Below are 18,163 nucleotides of genomic sequence, written 5' to 3'. Positions count from 1 at the left end.
CTCCTCTCCGCTCACTGTATTCCTTTATTTTTACCCGGTAATTGTAAAAATCGCAGGCCAGAAACCCCTCACGGAGCTGAAAGAATAAACACCTCAGATGCATTTTTTAATCTGCTGTGACTCGGCACTCGACAGAACTTCACCGCAAGATGCACTCAGAGTATAAAACGGAGCATTTTGCAAAAGCACAGCCACCCCATGAGAAAACACCAGCCGTCCTCAGCAACCGCTGGGGCAGGGCTGCCAGGGGGCCCCACTGCCTCTCCCCTTGAGTAAGGCCAGTATCTACCTGCACTGCCAACCGCACTTGGCTGCTGGGGGGAATTCTTGCCTGTAAAACAAAGGGTTCATTATCCCACAGACTCAGTGTTCCCCAGGGATGGGGGAAGGTGCATAGGCCTTTATTCTTATCTTCATTTTATTTTGCAAAGGACACGCTATCTTTACAGAGACTTGAACCTCACTCATTTCCTGCAAGGCCCATAGAAGAAATTCCATTCCTGGCTGGCTCCAGCACTCCCGCGCCCAACACGAGTAGGGTTAAGAGAGCACAGAGCTGTACTCCAGATGGAAAGCCTCTGCCTGGCAGTGATGTGGGACCTGTGTCATCTTCACATTGCTCCTTAGGTACGACTAACAGAAACTGGAGGCCTAGACTTCCCACTTGTGCCATTTAATTAAATACGTGATCTCAAAAAAAAAAAAAAAAAAAAAAAAAGGAAAAGCAGATATGCTGTGGCTTTTGTATCTCATTTGTAAATTGAGGGCCCTGGATGACTAACCTAAGATGAAGTATATACAAATTTTAATGTTAAAAATCAATATTGATAATGCAAATAACAATAGGCTTCTTGTTTGTTTCTTTGTTTCTTTTAAGGACAGATAGGACAATGTCTGAACTCAGTCTGCTCTGGTTGTCATATGCAACCAAGGAAACAAAATCAGGACACCTCCCCACAGCTTTCTTCTCTTTTCTTCTCTACGCAAGGCATTTGCTAGGCTTTATGTGGCAAAATCCAGCTGTCTTCTGCAGCAGCCAGACCCTGAAGCCTTTTGTGGGTTGATCCTGTTCCTGGCCCCTCTCTTCCCTGTTCTCTGTCTGCAAACTCAAGATACTGAGGCAGAACCTGGAAATGGCAGGTGAAGCATATGAAACACCACACCAGTGGTGACACTGCAAAGAGATCTAAATCCTCATGACCTGTGCATGTAATTAAAGGGCCAGAAAAAAAATCACAAAAAAAGGAAAAGGACAGCAAGATAGAAAGTGAACACCCAGCATGAAGGAAACAAATGATAAGGTGGATAAACTCCTGCTTTTCTTAAAAGCTTGTTGGAGGGAAAAGCTATGCCAAATATGTGCCAAGCTCCTCGGTACTTTTGTGTGGTGGGGGCAACAGCCCCCCATTCATGGCTTCCCCTAACAGTTAAGGGTGTTGGCCACACTGCACCTCTTCTTTCTGGAGCCATTCCTGTCCTCCCCCAGGATGCCAGACAGAGGCATGGGGCTGCTGCAAACCCACATGACTGGGTTCAGAAGCCACCCATCCAGGTTTCTGAGACTGGGGTCCTCCTGAGAAGTGAACTCACTCCATGGTCTCTCCCTTGCTATTCCTTATACTAGGAACACAGTCCAGTACACTAGCCTCTTGCACCAGAGGCTGACCCCAGCCAGATCTGCATGTTCCCAGCCCTAAAGATACAGCTTGGACTTGCTGCTTCCTCTGGAAGTGAATTCTCAATGCTTGATGTTAAATCAGTGAAGTTTCTCAGTACTTGTGTTTTTACAAACAAGATCAAGTTCACATTTGGATGCAGGGGCATGTGCTCATAAGTATATAAATACACATACACAGTAATAAGGGGGGCATCACGTAGTGCCTTCTAAATCTTACCCAGAGATCTTTCTTTTGTCTGGTTGGTTGACCTCACCACCGGAAGGCTCGCTCGTGTCCGGCTGCCTCTGGAAAAAGGACTTAGAGCTTCTCCTTCAGACATGGCTTCCAAAGAATCACCAGACGTCTCCGACAAATGCTCGATTGGGTCACCAAAATTGGGAGGTTGAGGACTGTGAGACAGTTTGGGGCTTCTTGTCTGCAAAGGATATTTAAAAGAATGTGGGAAAGTAGATTATTACTAAGTATGCTGACAATATTTTTAATGCCATCCAGGGCTGCCCATCTAGAAAAACAACATGACAAAGGGGGAATCCATTGGAGGGACTAGACATTGAAAAGTAACAACCCAGTAGGTCAAAATATCAGTTGTGAAAGTTACAAAAAGACATATTGTTCCTGAGTATTCCATTAAGATTTTTATCACTGGACATCTCCCATACAAATGCCATTTTGAACAAGGACTTGAGGGCAAGCCACACTATAGGAAAGAATGATGGCAAATCAATTCCTCTTGTCAGACAAATTCTTATCAGTTGTTATCACAACAGACAGGATTATGCACATTTATATATACCTAAATGGATGATGCACTCACACCAGAGTGAACTGAACACATCCAGCCTTTCAAAGTCTTGTATCAAGACTGTTTCTGAAGTCAATAAACTTAGATTGTGAGGGAGATACTCATATCACAGCTTAATTTTTTTTCTTTTGAGGCAGAAATCTCATAGGTAAGATGATTTGACCAATCAGCAGAAAGTGTCTATAAGGACTCTCACACACACAGCATATAACTGAATTTCTCTCTTAGATGTCTATACGGTAACGGCATAGGACTGATGTGTAAAATGTTCATCATCTATTAGTCAGTAACAGTCCTTGAACATGTACTCCTGGTTAAGCACTGCAGAAGATGCAGGAAAACAGACAACATGCAGCCTGATGTCCAAGAGCTTCAAAATTAATTGGTGGAATTAGTGAAGACAACAAATAACACAAGACAGTGTATGATTATGTGCTCATCCATTCATGCTTCCAACAGACACCTGATGAGCACCTGCTATGCTCCAGGTACCGTACTAGGTACTGGGGACGATGATATGCACAGACAGAGCCTGCCCTCATGGTGCTTACCATTTAGTCAGGGGACTGACACTGAAGACAAATTAAAGGTGCAGTAAGAATGTGCAACTCAAGGTTGGGGTGGTGGAGAGCTGGAAAAGCATATAAAATGTGATTTCAAGAAAGAGGAAAGTTGGGAGGCAGGCCAGACGGTAGGGAAAAAAGAGAGGGAAAGGCATTCCAGGTAGAGGGGACAGCAGATGCTAAGTCCCCAAGGCAGAAGGGAGTGGCGGGCACCAGGACTTGGTGGGGCTGGTGTCCAGCAGAGACTAGATCACACAGAGCCTTGGAGTCCTGGACTCAAGAGAATTCTCAGTTTGACTGCAAGGCACCAGAAAGCCATTGAGGTATTTTAGGCAGGGAAAGGGGGAGGTGGCCAGGATCAGATGTGTTTTTCTAGATAACTTAGGCTGTTGTGTGGAGGTTGGAAATTATATATTTGGAAGGTCAGAGAAAGGAAGTCTTCGAAACTGGGAGATTAGGCTGAATGAATACATGCCCTCGGCTTTCCCCTTGTCTCACAGCCTGCCCCTGACTTGCTACATGATTCCAGGCACCTTCCAGAAGGCAAACTGATCTGGATTAATCAGGCAGGTGAGTTTTTTCTCACTCAGGTGCCAAAGGTGCTGACAGCATGGGGTGGGACACAGACAGTCAGTCCACAGTAGCCAGTTTTTTGGTTTGTCTGTATTCCTTGATTCCCGTTAAGTCTTCCTAAGGTTGCAATGTACTTTGAAGTTAAGCACTGAGGTCCTTAACTCTCAAGGCAGGGACAGCTTTGTGGCTGTACAATCTCTGCAGTCAACCCTTACAAAAGGCTCTGAGCTTAGTTTCATGCTCTGCTATGGTTTTCTTGAAATTCTCAATGATTTTTGGAACAAGATACATTGAAAGCTCTGTAGACAGACCTGCCTCAAGGCTTCGGCTACAGAACTCTTTCAGGAGTTCCCCACATGTGCCTGATACTCTAGGGAACACTTTGAGGATGGAATAATCAGCTTCTTTTCCTTCTTTCTTGCTGAAAAGTACAAGGAGACCCCTCTTGGCAAGAGCACTGTTGAATTATTGTGACACCCGCAGCTTGCTACATCTCTTAGGACCTTCCCATGAAGGAAGACAGGAAGACAGGAACACGGTCAGCACACAGCCCCGGGCACTCCCTTCTGTGTGGGATGTGGCTTCAGGGAGGCGTGAGCTGGGTGTTGCATAAGAAACTCTCAGCTCAATTACATGCCACTATCCCCACCAGAAAGAACACCCATAAATAGTTAAACTGTCTCTCTGGGCTAATTTTTCTGTGCAAGCCCCCAGAGTGGTTTATTCCCAGATTTATTTTCCAGAAAGTCTGCTTCTGTTACAAAGACCAGGATCAGGCTTTGGTACTCTGTAGGAATATTCCTGCACTAGCAAAGTCATCCCTAAATCACTGCCCAGCTCCCCAGGATTTAGATGAATTCATATGGTCTTCAAGGAAGTAGCTACATGATTACTAGGCTTAGCAGAACATCAAGGTAGGATGTCCACATCACTGACTGAAAAAAAAAAAAGTGCATTCAGTTTAGCAAAATAGCCAAGAAATAATATCATTTTAAGCAACCTGGCCACACTGACAACCTCTGATGCTTGGTCACCTTTGTGGCCCTGATGCCTGTGATGTGTGTCATTTTTCCATTGCAAAAGGCAATAAATAATCCTTGAAGAAAATCAGAAGCCAATTTCTATTTCTTGTTTAGGGTCATCGTGGTGGTATTGTCTGTATGAGATTACCGCCTGTCAGTCACCATGCTGCGGGACTCTACAGGTGGTATTCTACCAAATAAAGGAACTGGGCGCCAGTCTGTCAAATTCTCAAGCTGACACTCAGAGGTAAAGTCATTCAAATGACTAAAAATAGAGATGTAAGGGCTAAGTTTTTTTAAACTTCGTTTACACAGCTACTTAGATCTGAACATAAATTCCTTCTCTTGTCTTTGTTTTCCCTATATCATTCACTTCTCACTGCAAACTATCACTGCGTATTAGCAATCTCCTCACATGGCACCCTCTCCTCAGATGCCAGCTCACTGCTGAGCCATCATTTAGTGCAGAGAAGAGACAATGGAAATTGCTGACATTAGTGTCACATATTCTGCAATGTGATATATGAAAAAAGAAAAGTCAAAAAGCATTTGGAACAGAGATTGTGTACTCAGGATGGTGATAGGCTCTGGCTGTTAGAAGTGCTGCATATAAGCTCATCACACAGTTTAGTTATATTCTGGGGCCAAGGATAATATACATAAAACAGTTGGCCAAGAATAGCTAAGAGGTGTGTCACTGTGATGGCTTCATGGAGACCCATGACACCAGCCCATCTTCCTGTTTGCATCACAACTTTCAAGAGGTTTCCCCAAATCATCAGGTGACCCCAAAGGGATGAATATGGGGTCACGCAGAAAGGTGTGATCTGTATAACCAGGCCACTCTACCCACTTGTCTTTTCTAGTCTTCTCTTGTTTAATGGGGGCTTTCTGTCTAAGTGGTGCTGGGGCAACAGGCTCCATGCAGAGCCCATCTGCAACATGCACAGACTGTTCTCTAGGAAGATTCTGGAGAGAGAAAGGAACACACTGAGCTCCTGTAGCACAGTGACTGACAGGCGGTAACCTCATTTAACCTTCACCGTCCCTTCAGGACACTGGTTACCATTGAGAAAGTCAATCGTTTAAGCAACTTGTCTGGAATTCTACCAAATAAAGGAACTGAGCCCCAGTCTGTCAAATTCCCAAGCTGACACTCAGGGGTAAAGTCTGTGCCTGTGATGTGTTGTCATTTTTCCTGCCTGGAGATACTGGCTTCTATCAAAAACTGGGCAATGTATCACTAAATCAGTTTTCTCATCTGCTAAGACTAGAGGTTGGGCTAGCTGGTAGTTAGTCCTTTCAAGACTAAAATTTCATAACTCTAAGATACACACAGCACAAAGAAGAAAACAAATCATGTCATCTGGAACACTGTTTACTGAGATTTCTTTCAAATTACTTACCCCATCAAGCTTGCTCTATAGAAATACATAGCTAGCTCATGTGAAGATCTAGGTTTCTGCATTTACGTCCTCAAGTGTATACAACAGAATTGCAGAGCATTAATTTTTTTAAGAGACTGCCATATTTGCATTTTATGATCATAAACAAATATTTGCTGAAATGTTCACTAGGAGCTTTATGTGAGACTAGGGGATCAAATTTATTTGTAATCTTTGTAGTGCCTTTGCATTTGGAGACTGGAGCCAAAGAGAAAAGAGAATGAGAGCTACAGGTCTTGATGATGTTTCTTCATTCCCATTTTTCAGGCCCTTTACACTCAAAATTACAATGCTGAGGCCCAGAAAATGAAACCTGCAAATGCAGCTTTAGGAAATATGTTCACCGTCAGGAACAGCTGCCTGGCTAGCCTAGGTATATACTTCACTTCAGATTACGGTATATTTTGAAAAGAAAACTCCACATTGCTTTACTGAAGTTTTATTTTGTTCCAATAACTGCCTGATTTCCACAGAGAATTCAGAAACATAATGCGGCTTTCTACATGCAAATGAATTTGAAATGACTCACTATCCTAATACTTACTAGTCGACATGGTTAAGTTAATTATGACATGCAGATACCTTAAGCCTTTTTCTTGCACTCATGAAGCTTTCCATTCAAACCCAGTCAAAATTCTGACTTCAACTGAGGAGAACTTTCTAGTAGTTGTTAGGTAGTCTTACAAAGATTCAAGGTGAAATATATAAAAAAGTTCACGAACAATGGGTCATCCCTGACTTGAGTTTTCTCTGCCATCCCTCCTCCACACGCCTCTAGCCTCCAGAGAATTATCAAGCTGTTGCTCTGGAAGGTTTAAGCTTCTATATTTGCTTACGGAGTACTTTCTACAATCCACAGTGCCACCGTGCTTCCCTAATTGTCCATCATTATTTCCAAAGTCTAAGGACTCTGCTGGGTTTGGTTTGGGAATGGGAAGAAAGACAGAGGTCTGGGAGGAATCCTGGCTTCCATCCCGCCACCCCTCCTTACATAAACCCACCCCAGGTGGCCGCACCGGCTGAGATCCTCTCCCCTAGGCCAGCCAGCTGCCATCCTCAAGGGAGCCCTGGGGACGACCGCCAGGTGTATTAGAGTGCTGGGCCCTGGTCTCTGCATGGCTCTCTGGCTACATTCCACAGCTGCTGTTGGCTGGTGGCCAGAATAACAAAACCCTAGCCGCTATCTCCATACCACTCTTATGCTGATGGCCAATCTGGGGAATAGGCATCTACAGTTCTAGAATATGACAGGTGGATGTGAGACAAGCAGTACAATTTAAGAGAAAGCTGTATACTTAGTTTTGTAACGATCATGAAACTTTGGGGAGGGTGTTTGGTGCTAAAGACTTAGAGGAGAAATCAGCTTTTGTTTTTAATAGAAACTTGAGTGCAAGCATAAGGGGTCCTGCTATTAATATACTCACATACACAACTGCTTTATGTGTATCTGGGAGTTTCATCTGAGTAGTCTGTGGACCTATGCCAGTCTCAGCGCCAGGAACTTCTGGGCCTTACAATGAGAGGGACATTATCTGCCTAATCCTCCATTTTAATGCCAACTTCCAACTGCTCATCTCTCAGATTCTCATAAATTTCTCCTACCTTTGTTTAGCTCTGAAAATCAGTATTTCCCTTCCTCGGCTCAGACAAGAGGGTTGCATTTTCTCTGGGGTTTATTTTGATGAATTATCCTTGATAAACTTAGTTTACACCCTGTTTCTCCAAGGGTAGTATTGCCCTCCTCCCATCAAAAGAGTACCCAGACATTTTTCATGATTTTCACCTGTGAAAACAGAACCATGTTTGGTCTAGAGTAAAATCAAATGATTCAGCAGTTGAGCAAAGTACAACTGTGTCTTTTGTTTCTACAGTTTCCTTCACTGTGTGTATTACTTTATGATCAGGTCAGAAAGATGAAAGAGAGCGACGCCAAGTGGTCACTGCCCATTGCCTCACAGTCTCGAGGCAGCCACAGGCATCCAATGTGGCAAGGCAGGCTCTGCACCAAGCCGAGTGGGCCACGTGGGACCCCTCTGCCAACCCACTCTTACCATGTGAGGCCTCCTCCTACAGATGGCAAGGGGCAAATGACAAGAACTCCTCGGTGTAGAAAAGGATGCTTCTTCATTATTTAAAGAAGCTCCATGCTGCACAGATACTATCTGTCCAGTTATCTGTGTCAGACTAATCTTTCAAGATATTATTAATTTATCTTGTTCTCAAATTTGTCAGCAAAAATAAATAATTATAGAACATCTACTCCTATCCCCAAGTTCCTGGGAAAACTGCCAAGCCTTTGTGTTGTAAAATTCCCAGGGGTGAGGGCTGTTAACAGTGTCTTATGCTACAGAGGCCACCTGAAGACCCTCTCCCTAGACGGGGTTTAGAAGGTTAAAGCATTTGGAAAATGAATCCGGAGTTGTCCCCTGGAATGGCATAAAAGGAATGTTGCTAATGGGCAGGAGGAGGGGGTGAATGATTTTCCAGGTCCAGGAAGAAGGTGCTAACTTTGGTGGTGTGGTGACGATTGGGGTGGCGTTCTCCAAACTGTGAAGACCTGATTCCGTTTACAAGGAGTGGTCCCTGCTGGGAGAATGGATGAGTGGCTGAAAGCTGGTGCCCAAGCTTAGAAGGCTTAGCAGAGAACCCCTTGAGCTGAATGCACCCCAAACAGACTGATGAAAGGCCATTTTGCATTTTCTGAGTCCCAGGAGACTCAGAAACCTTACCCAGTTTTCCTGGATTAGACTCACTCCCTGGGATTTCTTTATGGCCCCAAGTGATGAGAATAAATTTTTTAATAATCATCGAAGCCAAGCTAGATTAATATGATTTGCAAAAATTAGAGAGGTGATATCTCCTGCATTAGAGAGTTAGGGAAGCAAATCTCTACATATGACATCTTTAGTAGAATAAATAAACCTAGGAACAACAGTGGAGGCCAGTTAACTAATTACAATGTTGCCATACTGTGGATACTATACAGTCATAATCAAGATTTTTAAAGGATTTTTTTTATAACTTAAGAAATGGAAGAAATATACTTAAATATTAGCATTGATTTTCCTTATATGGTAGTATTATGAGTAACATGCTTTCTTCCTTATTTCTCTGAAATGAGAACATACTGTTTTTGCAAATCAGAGAATTACTGACTAAGCATGGTATTTTTAAAGAGCAGAGCAGGGGAAAGGAAGACTTTCTCACAAAACATGTAGAGTCCAGCAGGATTCTTGTCTATGGTGCCCTGAGGATATTCATGCTTGTTTCTGCCTTTTTTTGTGTGTATTCCACACACTTAGATTCCAGGTAAAAGGACTTGTCCTTACAGATGGCCACTGAAATGAGCACACCAGTTCACGGGAAAACACAGGAACAGAGACACAGTTTCCTTTTCATGCCAGACAAAATTTTGCAGGAATCCAGAAATGCATGGAATTCCACATCCAAAAAAGGTACAGTGAAGAAAGAAGAGCCAAAAGCCATCAGTTAAATTTTGGCCATGCAAACAATGCCTTTCACCTGTTAAGAAGAGGGACTCCCCCATCTGTAGTTTTGACACTGTTAGAGCAACTTATTTTTAAGGCTTTTAAAATTTGATTCTGGGTAAACTTAGAATTTTAGCAATTTTTTATGACCTCTGGAATATTTTAAACTTTTCAAGCAAGTGTAGTGTGTAGATGATATGATTCTCCTCACTTCTTTCCTTTAAGAGCTTTGGCTGTGCTTAAAGGAGCATGGAAGCCTGTTGCCCTGTAGACAGGCCACAGGCCCCCCACCAGGTCAGCAAACAGGGCAGCCTCCCACACTTACAGGATGTAACATGACACAGACTCGCTTCTGAAATAACACCTCCAAGTGGTTGCTCTCTGACTTCCCTCCAGAGCCAGAACGAGACACAGGCTATTTAGGGAAGATAAGCCTTAGCCCGCTATCATCTCTCTTGATGTACTTCCATCGAGTTAGAAAGTTCCCCCATCAGCAAGTTCCAAATCTGGATCTTGTTAACTCAGTCCGCCACCCATTACAGAAGCACGTTCCTGCAAGTATTAGTGTTATGCCTTCCTCTTGGATGAGCTGGTACAAAAATAAAAAGCCAGCTGAAGAACACAGCCATTTTCTTGTTGACCCCATCTACTCTGTCCATGGATGCCCTTTTCTGAGGCATGAGCCAACAATGTTGCTTTTAGATTTTAGAACAAGGAAAATAAATTTGCCTCAGGAAGGAGTAAGAATTATTACTTCATCTTATAATGAGAAGCATATAAAATATATATAATACATCACCTATATCAGAAAAGTGGAAGCTAAATTTAATGTTCAAGCCAGTCATAGCTGGAATATTCATAAATTTGTCTCCTCCTCCTATGAGGTATTGCCTTTTAATTTTTAGTTCATCCACCTTAAGGTAGATGCCTCTTTCCGACAAGCTGCCTTGATTTGATCAGTTTCTTTTCTGTCTCCCTTTATTTCTGAAACAGAAAGGTATCCATTATAAACACAGCTTCTCGGGCATTGGTGCACACAGTTGTCACTGGGAGGCGGAGCAAAGCAGCAGATAGATGCCTTTGCAATTCAGAATCAGGAGTGCCCTTAAAAGGCTTCAGGATAAAAGGTGTCTGCAGACTGCTGGTGGCATTCCAGTGATGAAAGGAAGGGACCTGTTTGCAGGCTTTGAAATTCCAAGTACTGCCAACATAACACCTGACACTATATACATGCCTTACAAGGCCTCCCAGCAAAGCCATCCTGAGCTCGGACTCCAGTTGTGTTCAGAGAGGGTGTAGGGTACAGGGGGCAGGCCCGAGGGCCCCCAGAGCTTAACATATGGCTGTGAAACCAAAGGGGCTTTCGTTGATACCAGAGGGCCCTCCCTCAGCCTGTCGTGGAGATCTGAAGATGTCCTCACCACCCCCAGTAAGGAGGGCCAGGGCAGCTGGGTCAGAAGGATACCACACCATGGGGCCAGGGGGCCACCAAGCCTCTGGCCCCAGTGGCCAGACACTCTCCAGACATCTTGGAAATAGAGATTGCTGTTAACTTTCCAACTCACATTTCCAAACACACACGCCCCACGGCTACCACTGACCGCTCTCCCAATTTCACTGTAATGATTTTCAACATGAAAAATCATCTTGTGGAAAGTTCTGATTAGCTTTCCAGGCTAAAGGTTCTTTATCCCTCTAGACCTGCTTTGGGAAGGGATATCAGGGCTTGGAAAGATGGAAGGAAGACCATACTTAGAATGAGAAGACTTTTCATCCCACCGTTCTTACGGAATGCAGACTCCAAGCCCGCCGTGCACTGGCAGTGCCACCCCATGTGAAAGCTCTTTGAACCTTAGTTCTCACTTTTATAAAATATTCAGATTGTCTACTTGATACAGTTTTGGTCAGGAGTTATTGAAATAAAAATGCACAGGAATTTGTCAACTGTAAATGATGGAAGGTTTTTAGCTACTCTTCTCTGGTACCACTCTCCACAGGGTGGTTCTAGAATGCTCCTCTCCCTACTGTACTGGGGTGGGGGGGGTCTCCTGGATCCTGGGGTCCTGTGGAAGAAGAGAGTATACAACTAACCTCCTACTGTGCCCACCTTGCCTTAAGTTGGTAAATGCTTACTTCCAAATTCAAAGCAGAGAATTTGACATCCTCAGAGGCCCTGAGAGTTTCTCTTTAACCAAAAGGGAATAATACCTTCAATTTCCAACCTTAACTTTCATCCCACTCCTCCCAACATCACCACTGTCATTGTACCTTTTGTATAAATGCTTTCAAAAAAAGCCCTTGAAAAAATTCTCAGATAGCCCAACCTTTCCGGCTGTATCTATTGTTTGGGCAGGAACTTTCTAGTTTGAACTTATTACACTAAAAAAGATCAGAGACACTGACTGTGAAGAAAGGGACAGCGAAGAGGTCAGTGTGGTCACCGTAGCCTGACCGAGTGGGAAGGAGGTCCCCTCTGTACAAAAGCCAGGCTGCTGGGTGCCCCCTCAGCACAGAGTTTCAGGTGTCGGGTGGTTCCAAGGTGTGCATGCTCTGGAGACCACCAGGAAGCAGGCCACATTTGGGGGGACAAAAAGGATATGGTGGCAATAAGGGTCAGGTGGCACAGGTATCCAATAGCAAGCCAGGTATCTAAATAGCAGAAACTCTCCCCATTCCTTTCCAATTCTAACATTCCAAGCTGACCCACTATGAGACAGAGGACACTGAGCATTATGGGGAAATAAATAATATGCTGAAAACTGACTCTGGGGCCAGACTGCCTAGGGTTAAATCCCAACTCTGTTACTTACTAGCTGTGTGGTCTTGGGCAACTTACCTAACCTCTCTGTGCCTCAGATTCTTTATCTGTACAATGGGAACATAGTACACCTATCCCATGAATTGCTGTGAGAAGTTAATTCTTATAAAGCACTTGGAATGGTGCCTAGTACACAGTACATTCTATATAAATGTGTCTGTTCCTATCATTTTTACTACTAGGAGTACATCAGTACAATGATCTGGCCCTGATATTGGATGTATTGTTGAGCAAAGGATGAGTTACAAAGCCTAGAATGATGCAAGTTTCTGTCTTCCACAACTATGCTGCCTTGAGCAAGGGGGCGAGGATGGAGTCTACCATTGGAGCCCTACCTTCCCAACAATTGTGCCAAGATATCTGACTTTCCCTTGCATTGCCACTGATTCCACAAGCCAATTTGCGGGAAGCAAATGAAAATATTTTGAAGCAAGCGTGCAATTAGTGTTCATTTGAATATCACCTCTCACAAATGAGTCTTTAAAAAGCACATGTTTCATAATGCTGCAAGCATTTGGCTTTGATGGGTTTCAATCAGGGCATGGGGTAGACAGGAAAAGTACAGGTGATCAGTTTAGTGGCAACACTGATTAGAATGCCACACACAGCTGAGCAAAAAAGGCAGGCAGTGAGGAACAAGTCAGTGTAGAGAAAGAAAAGGTAGAGTACTAACTCGCTGAGATGGTTCAATTTTCATCAAGTACCTTTGAATGTCAAGTTCTGCCTGGAGAGAGATCAGCATGCACTGCAAAGCCTGTGTAACAGGAGAGAAAGAGAAAAAAAAATAGAAAGGAAAAAGGGTGAAAACATGAAGAGAAAACGAGTACGTTGACCAAATGGACCATCTATTCGTTCATGATGAAAATGGAGCACAGTTAGCCCCTCATCCCCCATGGAAGGAACAAAACGGTTGCAGTTCCGTCCATATATTTCAGAAAGAAATGTTGAAAGCCAGCCCTGATGTGCAATGAGTTTTCCCTAAAATATCCTGTCCCAGATGCATCTAAATTGTGTCATCTGAGAATATGTCACATCGACCTGTTTTCCTGAGGTTGTTCTTGCCCAGCCACCATGAAATACCTTGCATAGAACATGGGCTGGGGGTGAGCCCACTGCCATGTGGGTTGGCACAGACCCTGGGCAGGTGCTGGCCTCTGTGGCTCTGCTTTGCCAGGTAGGATGGCATGACATCTTCATCATTAGACCCAATGTAAGCACTTACAGGGACAGAAACCAGAATTACAATTCAGGGAATGGATTCTGATGTCTGAATCTGGCTAAGCCTGGAGTGTGTCTTTAGTTTAATATGCTCACTGTGTCAGTATTGCAATATTTCAATTCTTGATCCACTGATTAATTTTTTGGGCAACTTTATTTTCTAAAAACCATGGTGGAAAAATATGTTTATGCTTTAAAAAGTGAAAATTTCCATCATCCTCATGACAAGAGAATGATTCACTCTTGCATCCAAAAATCAGCCAATCAGAACTGAAAGCAGGGCCTCAGAGGATTTGTACACCCATGTCCGTAATAGCATTATACACAATGGCCACAAGACGGATGCAGCCCAAGTGTCCATCAACAGATGAGTGGATAGATAAAATGTGGTACATGCATATAATGAAATACTGTTCAGCCTCAAAAATGAAGGCAATTCTGACACACATGGGTGAACCCTGAGAACATTAAGCTGGCTGAAATGAGTCAGTCACAAACAGACAAATACTGTGTGAGTCTCGTGATGCGAGCTAGCTGAAGTAGTCAATTCATAGTGATACAAAGTAGCACGGTGGGTGCCAGGGGCCAGGAGGTGTTGTTTAATAGGTATGGAGTTTCAGTTTTGCAAAATGAAGAGTTCTGGGGATTGGTTGCACAAAACTGTGAATGTACTTAAGACATATAAAAATGGTTAAGATGGGAAATTTTACGTCATGTGTATTTTACCACAATTAAAAAGAAAAGGAAAAAAAGGGGGTGGGGATCAGCCAATGAGACAGCATGGCTTGGCAACTCATTTCATATATATAACAGCACATGGATACAGATATATCCGTATGGATGACCGACATATACGGAGCCTTTAAATACCATCATGATTGAATTACACAACATCCATGAGCCATACCACCATTACAGACATAGATATATGTATATATAACATGTGTGTATGCCTTTTATTTAATTTTATATTATTTAGAACGCAGTCTCACACATACCAGACATGAATGTTCACTGGAAAAAGAACATTTGATTACAGATGCCTATATCCCAAAGCCGGAAAGCCTAAAAGACAGATCTCCAGACCAGAAGTGGACTCAAATATTCTACTCAGAATGCACTTGGGTTTAAAAAAGGGAAAAGAACTTGAAAGGCCTTGTAAGAGAAAAGGGGAGTGACACCATTAGAAGGGCATTAGCTGCACTGACCTCTTAAAAGCCCTTTTCTAGGTGAATATATTCTCGCCAGGAAGGTGAGGGTTGCTGTAGGGGCTCTGATTCTCCTCCTCTAAAGTTTACAGGCTTCATCAACCATCCAGTGGTGGCTCACAAATAATAAAGCCCTGTAGGTGCCTGATAAATAAAAGTGTGAGATAAAAACAGAATGATAGGTTTGAAGAGCTGCTGTAGACAGGCAAGGGGAAAAAGGGTACAGAAAAATCACAGTTTCCATCACAAGAGGAGGGGGAAACAAATGGGCTGAGGGTAGAGAACCCAGGAGACAGCCTGTAACATATCAGGCCGACAATGGAGGGGGGATGGAGGAGGCCAGCACCCCACGACCAGGCTGCCAGGAGGGACAGAGACCCCCACTTCTTTCTGCAAGGTGACTCTCAGCAGAGGAACCTGCAACATGACAGAAACCTGGACAAAAGGGGACAAGGAAAGCCACTAACACAGCTGTTTTAGGCAAGACTTGTCTGAAATTCAAGAAAGCGCGGGCAGGAGGAATACATGAGTGAGCAAGGCTTCACACTTTGGAGCAAGCGCAGACTCTGCTGGTTGTACCTTTTCTTGCCTTCGCTGCCTGAGGTCAAGGAGACACAGAAGCTGGAAGTGTCTCCTGCCAGCAGAGCAGGCAGGCAAGGACCCAAGGGGGCTGGAGGGGCAGGAAACCCTTTCTAAAAGATGCAGTGGCTCCTATAGAGAAAGGACTCCAGAAGGACCCCCAGAACTTCAGCCTCTATAACAACACATAAATTCTCTCAGGATTACAAAGTTAAGCTCATAGAAAACCTTCTCCCTATTCAGCAAGCTCCATCTGCCTGGAAAATGTTTTGAGACCTACAGTCAGGAAGCAGAGACAGCAAACTGGATTTTATCAGGCCACTCACATACTCTGGGCTAAATCAAGTGTGTAGGACTTAGAAGTCTGATTTATGGATTTGACTATAAAATAGAAAATTGTTCCTAAAAAAGGTAAGAGTGGGTGGGAAAGGAGCTGAGCATTGCCAAGTCACTTCAGAGAATTATAATGACAATTATAATGATGATCAAGTAGTTTATCGATACGACGAAGTTACATCAAGGTAAGGGTACGTAACTGGGAAAACGCGAGACTCACCACCTCAAGGAAACAGCTGGAGCAGCAAAAAGAATAATGCCATAAAAATTAAGCAGAAAGACACTGATTACTTCAAAGACTCCTAATAAATTCAGTGAGTATCATAAGAAAAATGGACAAAGAACGAGTAGGGATGTTGCCCCCACACTGACGGCGCCTGAATCTTTTTGAAAGGCCGTGTGCAGCTGTACAGAAAAGAGGTTCAGAGGTTTCCTTCCTAAGAATGCCGACAATGTTGGCGAGCCTGAGAAGGGCAGATGAGGAATAGCAAATATCGGATAAATGCCTGATGCAGATACGGCAGAGAGAACCTGAGATGAACGACAAGCACAGAGTATCTGTGACAGTCTGTATGAGGAGCAGTATTGATTTTCTTCCTTTCGCTAAGTCTCTTTCTGAGTTTCCTGTAATAAAGACAATTATAGAATAACATAAAAAGAAAAGAGTCGTAAATGTGTCAGAAACGAAATTAGGTCTCTAGTGAGTAACAAGGAGAGAGAAACTGTAAGGAACTCCCAAGAGATGGCCAAAATTTTCAAACTCATAAAGGAAAGTTCTGGTTTTGTTCAGAAACTGAAGATTTTCTGATATCATGTTACGTCTAGTCACCTCTTGACTATCTGAGAGCGATTTGACCAGTTTGAAGACTAACTGGAGTTAAAGAAAATGCACTTGTGAAAAATTTACAAGATCAAATGCAAACAGGTCTCCATTAGGAGTTCCCCAGAGTGTGAAATTATACAGTAATCATTGAATTGTTCACCCCATTTTCTTCTAACATGAAGATCTAACTGCCAGAACCTTAACTTAAATTTTTATTCATGTGGCTAAATTTGGAAGCACATTTCCTTTTCTTCTTCTCTTACTGTCAACATCCTTGTTCTTTATTTTGCCAATGGAGAATTATCGGATTGGTTTCCACTTAGTTCAAGATCCAAGAGATGCAAAATGGTATTTTTATATAATTTCTGAAAGCCTACTGTCTCCCTGCTTCTGAAATCACATCTCAGCCCTTTAGTTTCTCTATGCCTAACTTTCCTTATCTGAAAAGTGGGGACAATGACAGTATTTACTTCACATGGTTGTTGTGAGGATTAAACGAGACTGAGGCATGCAAACACGAGGCATGATTGCTGGCTCCGTCTAGGAATGCAAATGCTAGGAATTGAAGCCTTGGTTTTAAAAACTGCATTCTCAAAGAGATGCTTTATTTTAACACATATCTAAACAACAATTTGCCAAATGCCTTAACGTTTTGTATACCCTTTTGATTCAGCCATTCTATTTGGAGCTATCAGCTTTGAGGAAATAATCTATATAATCCACAAGGATGTATACAATGGGACCAACCAAATTAAACAACTACTAACAACGAGGAAGGAGCCAGCTCTGTAACAACACACAATGAACTTCACACATATAATTCAGTGGAAAAAAATCATGTTAGAGAAAATGACATGTGCTTGGTTTTCTTTGAGTCTATATGCCTAGAAAAAAATAGGATATACATCAAGATGCTAACCCATGTGTGTGGTGAGATTTTCTTTTCTTTTTTTTTTTTTTTAATTAATAATTATTTTTTATTGAAGGGTAGTTGACACACAGTATTACATTACATGAGTTTCAAGTGTACAACACAGTGGTAGAACATTTATATACATAATTCTAGGTTCCAGCTATCACCCTACCAGGCTGTTACAATATCTTGACTATATTCCTTATGCTATACATTACATCCCGGTTACTAATTTATTTTACCATTGGAAGTCTGTCCTTTTTTTTTTTTTTTTTTTTTTTTTGTGAGGGCATCTCTCATATTTATTGATCAAATGGTTGTTAACGACAATAAAATTCTGTATAGGGGAGTCAATGCTCAATGCACAATCATTATTCCACCCCAAGCCTAATTTTTGTCAGTCTCCAATCTTCTGAGGCATAACAAACAAGTTTTTACATGTAGAACAAATTCTTACATAATGAATAAGTTACATAGTGAACAGTACAAGGGCAGTCATCACAGAAACTTTCGGTTTTGCTCATGCATTATGAACTATAAACAGTCAGTTCAAATATGAATACTGATTTGGTTTTTATACTTGATTTATATGTGGATACCACATTTCTCTCTTTATTATTATTATTTTTAATAAAATGCTGAAGTGGTAGGTAGATACAAGATAAAGGTAGAAAACATAGTTTAGTGTTGTAAGAG

General features: G+C 42.7%; 1 protein-coding gene and 1 long non-coding RNA gene across 17 annotated transcripts in view; one reads left to right on the top strand and one right to left on the bottom strand.

Annotated features, from left to right (window-relative positions):
- Nucleotides 1-1,887, top strand: part of LOC130682928 (uncharacterized) — a 31,091-nt gene extending 29,204 nt beyond the window's left edge. The window contains exon 3 of the long non-coding RNA XR_008996381.1: nucleotides 450-1,887. This is a non-coding gene — a long non-coding RNA (uncharacterized LOC130682928). The remainder of the gene's footprint in view (nucleotides 1-449) is intronic.
- KIAA1217 (KIAA1217 ortholog) overlaps nucleotides 1-18,163 on the bottom strand; it is a 638,036-nt gene that overhangs the window by 131,996 nt on the left and 487,877 nt on the right. For 8 of the 16 annotated variants that reach the window (XM_036880951.2, XM_036880948.2, XM_036880956.2 and 5 more), the window contains 2 exons: nucleotides 13,064-13,144; nucleotides 1,896-2,094 (listed from right to left, as the gene is read on the bottom strand). In XM_036880951.2, the coding sequence (XP_036736846.2) occupies nucleotides 1,896-2,094; nucleotides 13,064-13,144 (280 nt within the window). Of the gene's footprint in view, nucleotides 1-1,895; nucleotides 2,095-13,063; nucleotides 13,145-18,163 lie in introns of those variants that run through there. The other 8 variants (XM_036880966.2, XM_036880949.2, XM_036880955.2 and 5 more) reach the window with 2 other exon arrangements.

The sequence above is a fragment of the Manis pentadactyla genome, chromosome 3 (assembly GCF_030020395.1).
Source record: "Manis pentadactyla isolate mManPen7 chromosome 3, mManPen7.hap1, whole genome shotgun sequence".
NCBI lineage: Eukaryota > Metazoa > Chordata > Mammalia > Pholidota > Manidae > Manis > Manis pentadactyla.
This window is presented reverse-complemented; position numbering and strand designations above follow the sequence as displayed.